This window comes from Salvia splendens, chromosome 22, assembly GCF_004379255.2.
Source record: "Salvia splendens isolate huo1 chromosome 22, SspV2, whole genome shotgun sequence".
In the NCBI taxonomy this organism is placed as follows: domain Eukaryota; kingdom Viridiplantae; phylum Streptophyta; class Magnoliopsida; order Lamiales; family Lamiaceae; genus Salvia; species Salvia splendens.
This window is the reverse complement of record NC_056053.1, coordinates 19,746,412-19,752,902: the sequence shown is the minus strand read 5'-3', so window position 1 is coordinate 19,752,902 and position 6,491 is coordinate 19,746,412. Positions and strand designations below refer to the sequence as shown.

Sequence of the window (6,491 nt, the reverse complement as noted above, 5' to 3'; positions counted from 1 at the left end):
GCAAATTATCAGAAAATAATAAACTTTAGTCAAATTTTGGTTTGTCATGCAACTTAAAAATTCAAATTCTAGTTTGAGAAAATGTTAAAATTTGTGATGTTTATGGTTAATTATTATAATTGTTACTAGAAGAATAAAACCAAATTTTCCAACAAATCTCGCCATATAAAACAAGTTGTTCACTAGTCACAAGCGAAGGAGAATAATGATTAACTCCTATGTTAATTCGAAAGAAAAATCTATAAACTATAAGAAAATGAAGCTAGGGTATGCACCAATCAAAAGCTTTACAATCATCAAGTAAAAAAGGTCTTAATAATAATGGAGAGGGACCATTGTACCATATAAAGCTCAGGATAATAAGCCGCAGCGATAGCCTTCCATTGCCGTTTCGTCTCTTTCACCATATAATAATCAAACCCTTTCAAATAGTGTTGTATTTCCATGAACACATGCGCCTACGTATGAACACAAATAGTGATCGATAATCATATTTGCAATTTTCCAGTTATAAAAAAAATGAACATAAATGAGAGAAAAAAGGAGTTATGTTTATTTGATTGTATGGTACATTTCAGTATGCATTCAAATGCATATAAAAGAACAAAGAGTGACATAGATATCCACAAATATAGCCGCTTCCATGATTGAGAGATGTGTAGGTCTTCTTAAATCTTCCTTGATGTCAATTGTCAATCCCATAAATCTCGTAATTCCTTGAGGCGGAAATATCGGTAGGTTTCTCCTCCTATAATATATGAACCTATAAAACGACAAACTAATTACTAAGAGTATCATTTTAGTATTTCTTGTAAATAAAGTAGTAATTGGTTCAATTTCATTTTAGTAGACCAAGCTCAGTCTAACCTATTTTAAAGGACAAAATAGTTCTTTTGTTGTTACAAAAATTTATTTTTTCTCAATAACTTTGAATATGACGTATAATATCACCAATTTAAATAGTTGTTGATTTTTTTTTTCTCACCAACGACAAACTCCAGCTACATTTCATTTGTTATTACATCATAAGATATGGTTACCACTAAAAAATGATAGTGATGTGATTACAAACTTCCTAGAAGCTAGATATAGTTATCTATCTCATTTTAATATAGTCGGAATTTGTTGCCGGTGGGAAAAATTCAATAACTATTTAAGTTTGTAATATTATATGTAAGTTCAAAGTTTGTGGAAAAAAATTTTTTTTGAAAAGTTTCGAGATATTAGACACCAATTTCACTTTTAAAAATGAGTCAAAATTATAAATTTTAATTTAATTTCACATCTCATGGTGAAATATGTTGAGGATGTTTTCAACCAAATAATGTCAGTTTGATTATGAATAGATAATATTATTTGACTCACTAGTCGTGACATCCGTGTATGACTTCTCGGCTATCATATCAGTTACAATTTTACCTAAACTTTTCGCTATATAATTTATATTGAGAAGAAATTAAATGTCATGCTTTTTTCGGCTTATTTTTAAAATTGTTGGACATATCAAAATTTGACCATACTTCACGATTTTTCCGGCAATTTAACTTTTAACCGAAACTTCTCAAGTCAACATACCTACCCAACTACTAGTAAGATATTGAAATGTCATTACCAAATTTGACAACAATTGAACATAATAGTGCGCAACTTATTTCCTTTTTTCTTTACTTGGAAGTGTAGTTTACCAAGTTGCTTACATGTTAAAATCTGCACCGTTTGAATTCTCACTTAAACGAGGCTTATACGTATTTCGTCGAATAACAATTTCATTTAGGAACCATAAATTATTAGAATAGTGCCATTCTATCTTATGTGTGAATTATTTATGATAAGACACCAATTAAATCAAAATAAATGTAACCATTTATGCTGACAAAGCAACTCACTCAGTCTACTCTGGTTTGAATATTACATGAATGAAATCACAAAATATATGTAAGATTTTGTTTCCACTCCCCACCACTAAGCATATGACAAATGGAGAGAGTGGCCCATAGTCGATCGATTACAAAATATTTACAAGTTGGAATTTCTTTGCTGATTGGACTTTTTATTTATTTGAAATCATTTATTTATTGGCACTATAAATAAAATAATTCAGATATTAGAAGTAGAATTAGAAAGAAAACAGAGAATGGAGCGATCAGTAGAAGAGGGTGATTTTAACCTCAATGAATGGGGCGTTAGAGCTCGAAGGATCAGCCGCGAAAATACCAAATCCAGAAGATTCTCAGCTTCAAATTTAAAGAGCTTGAGAGAAGAAGCCGCCTCCTTCAGATCAAACGTCACCGTTTCAAGCACCGCTTCCTCGCCTGGCTACACCATCAGAGGTAATTAATTAAACACCCAACCAACACATTCCTCCTCATCTCTACCTTTCTTCTATTTTGACACAAGCTCCATTCATCACGCAGAGGAAATCGATCCTTCCACATATTCCTTCACAACCGCTCTCAGAGGTAAAGTGAAGACTAATTGATGAAAAAACACATTTCAATTTGAAAATTGAATTAATCAACTGGCGTTGCAGCGTTGCAAGCGAAAACAGCGTACGCGTGGGAGGCGCAGCAGCCGCGAGATGGATTGATTCTGAACTCGAAATGGAACGAAGCGGAGAAATACATAAGCAATCCGTTATCAGGAGAAGTTCCTCTGGAGTGCTTATCGGCGAAAACCCTAAGCGGCAGATCCTTCCGCGGCCTCGCCACCAGAATCAGCATGTCCGCGCCGCTCATCTACCCTTCCCAAATCCACCTCGAAAAACCACGTATCTTTTCTTCTGCTTCATGTACAGATATAAAATCAAAAAATGTATACATAATTTTGTTGAATATTTTGAATTTTGGAGGGCAGAGGTGGAGAAGAAGACTCGAGACGTGGGGACGCAAAGCACGCCGATAGATCTGAGCTCGAGCAGCCCGACGCCGGCGGCGACGCCTTCGATTGAAGATCGATCGAGGAAGATATTGACGAGTGAGGCGGAAGGGGGAGATTCATCCGTTTCGTTCAAATCGGAAACCGCAACGCCAACAGAGGTAAGTAATTAACGGACTTGTTGTTTTTCCTAAATTAAGAGTTAATATAAAATGATATAGAGTCCGTCGCTTTCATTGGTCCCAAAACAGAGGCAATAAGATAAGTGGTCCATGAATGAAATAGACCATACAAGAACACTTGCAAGTTAGGCAATGAGTTCCATGTCCATCACAGGAAAATGTGGACTCAATCACCTTCATTCTTCCTTGTTTTCCTCTCACTCACTCTCAACTTCCCTTCTATCTACATATATATTTACAAATACATATACTCCATGAGTGTGTGGTACTACTACAAAGGCAGCTAGATTTTGGACAGACAGGGGTAGTAAGTGTGGGGGACTGGTGGAGATTCGGTCCCTTAGCATGTGCTAAGGTCACATTCTTCATCTTGTTTTCTTTTGATGCACCCCTCTCTCTTCTACCAATCATCAACCTGCCATTTCTTTATTTATTTCTGATTCACAATTAACAACCTTGATTGAATTTTAAGCAGGCTTGATGCACCTTATAAACTCTCCAGAGAGTTTCATATAATGTTAAAATTCTTAGTCGTATATCACGCGGAAGATTGTGGGACATGGGATTTTATCCGTCGTAAAATAAGTTTAGCCAAACAACTCCTAGTTTTGTCTTCCACATATATATTGCCAATTTAGTACCATCCTTTCACCACACAATCCTTTCTTAAGATTCTTCCGCTCTCAAAGTTTATTGATATGCCACAATAATTAAGAATGTTTTTTTTATTTACTTTCTTCTTCCATTAAAATGTATGCATATATAGTAACCAGGGTGTATTTGATTATTTATTACCATGTCACATATATATAGCAAGTGTGTGTGTTTTGTGTGAAAAATGGTACTAGTAGATGATAATAATTGCTCACTGATGTGTTCCACTTCACCCAAGTTCAGCACCAACTAGTTGATTAACCAATCTGGAACAAATATAAATGTCTCATGACAAAAATAAACTCTAACCAAAGAAAAAAAGTTCACCCTTGTTAAATTAGAAATTAGAAGAGAATTTGTCAACTTGTTAAGAGAACTATTTAGTTGAAGATTCTTATATTATATATACTCAATTTTAAAGTAAAATTTGGGCTGCAGAAATTCCTACTACTAATTAACTAGTGCATGCAGGTAGAAGAGAAGGAAACAATAGAGGAAGAAAGAAATGGAGGAGAGAGAAAAAAGCAGTGGGGGATGGGATGCTACTGCTTATCCTTGAGGGGTCTGTATATCATGAGAACACAAAGGCAGAAAGAAAAACACAAAAGGAGAACAAACAATCCAACCTTTCTTCACCATCTCAATGCCTAACCTCACTGCTCCAAACTTTGTCACAAAATAGAAAGATTCTCCATTCCCCTCTTCCACTTACCTTTTTACTCATATTGCACATCAAAACCATTTATAATATGCATGCGTGTTAGTTATGGTTATATTTTTTACCATGGACCATTATTGCCAATGATGTAAAATATATTCTTTAAATTGTATAAAACCGAGTTTTGATTTTTATGAAAATATTAAAATTAAAATATCAATGATAATCTTTAATCTGTTAGAATCCAACTAAATGTATAAAGACATAGTACTAACAAATAACGTTGAACGTGTATCAAATGAGAGTGATCATTGGTCACACATGTATTGCCTATATATAAATAAGCTACAGTATGGTTTAAAGTTGGGTTTTTATATACTAGAGTTGTGCATGGAAGTATGAAAATCACTCCCAAATTACCATTTTAGGTGAAAAACTAAATTATTAATTTTATAGCAGAAGCCAATATTGATATTTGAGAGCAACGTGACATGATCCCTAAATCAAGCGATTTTGTGAGTTATGAACGCAAATTCCAATACCCCTCAAGGTAATGGGGCCAGCTTTGTCATTTTCCTAATTTTCTCATAAAGTTATTTATATGATCATACAATATTATTACAAAATCCAGTGAACAATTTATTATGTCAAGTACGATGTCCTTCTTCAGAAAATAATGCAAATTTAGTGTTATTTTTTTTCCTTCGAGAAACAAGACCCTTATTCAAATACGTACATGCATATGATTGATTACATGCCGTACAATGTACAGCTCCATAGAGAAGAATTGGGACATACACATATTAAAATTAACTAGGATATAATATAATATATAAAAATAGTATTGTTGTGCATGTTAACAATTTGTATCCCTAATTTTTAGCAATTTTCACCTCGTATAATTAAAATATGTATATTCTATATGTAACATAAGTTAGAGATGGATGTCACCTCGTATGCATTCTAGAGCTCAGAACGTGGTGAAGAAAAAGAAAAAAAGTGATGTGATAAATGGAGAAAGTGCCAAAAAAATTGTAGTGGGCAAATATGTGGCTGTTTATTTGAGTGTTTCCCCTGAATTATTGTACTGCGTCTTTGGTGTTATGTTTTTTGTTCTCATTTAGTGAAAAATCTGACAAAAGCTTGCTGGTTTTCCTTATCTTTCTGAGATGGCAATTATTCTAATATCTTTTCTCCCAAGTCTCTTTCAACACACATTCAAATTTGAAATTATAAACCTTTATTTATTTAATTTTGGGAAGAAAAATGTAATGTCTGTGAGATTAGTGAAAGAGGGTCCAATCTGACTAGGTCATGTCTTGTCATGGTGCATGGATCCTTTTTGACAGCCAAAACTAATTTTTTGCTGTTGGAAGTGAAGCAATCCGAGAATCTGTTCCTCTCTCGTGAACCTAGTTAGTTTTGAATTAAACCTAACACTGTTTATCAATTTCAGTTAATGGATTTTTTTAAGTTCTTGAATGTAAATATGCCATAGTAATGTTTGAAGGGTTTGGAGATATTAAGAAAGGAAATAGTGTTTTAAAAACCAGATCGCCCGTTCATTAAACCATTTTAGACTTGTAAAATCAGACACTTCATCCGGAAATCGGTTCAACCGGTTCAACATGGAGTACTTTTTAAACTTAATATTGGTACTCTCTTCGTCCCATAGTAAATGTCACATTTGGGAAATGACACAGAATTTTATGAAATGTTATTTTGTGTGTTAAGTAGGGAGAAAAAATATAATTTTATAATTGATGTAAGAAGTAACTTTTTCCAAAAGAGAAAATGTGACATCTTTTGTGGGAAACTAAAAATGAAAGTATGACATCTACCGTGGGACGGAAGGAGTACCTTTTTTTATGTCACGTGAGAGCCCTTCATATCCAAAGTTATTTGAACAATTCCAAACATGCCCTCCATCTCATTTACCATAATCCATTTTCGGAATGCATATTCTGGTTCATGTTTCTGTCTTTATATGAAATGCAAACAATCATGCTGACATGATATATTGTACGAGCGTGTATAAATGCACTATCACATGCTAGTTTGTGTCGCGTGAGGCCATCCACAATAGGAATAGCCCAGCAATAATCCAGCTATAGCCTAGTCAC

The 6,491-nt window shown here is 33.9% G+C and overlaps 1 protein-coding gene across 1 annotated transcript; it reads left to right on the top strand.

Annotated features, from left to right (window-relative positions):
- The first annotated feature begins 1,950 nt into the window (after positions 1–1,950).
- LOC121786108 lies at positions 1,951–4,588 on the top strand. Its single transcript, XM_042184644.1, has 5 exons — positions 1,951–2,330; positions 2,415–2,459; positions 2,531–2,767; positions 2,854–3,035; positions 4,182–4,588. Exons 1-5 carry the CDS (start codon positions 2,135–2,137, stop codon positions 4,359–4,361), a joined length of 840 nt encoding a protein of 279 aa, XP_042040578.1. The 5' UTR covers positions 1,951–2,134; the 3' UTR covers positions 4,362–4,588.
- Positions 4,589–6,491: the final 1,903 nt, after the last annotated feature.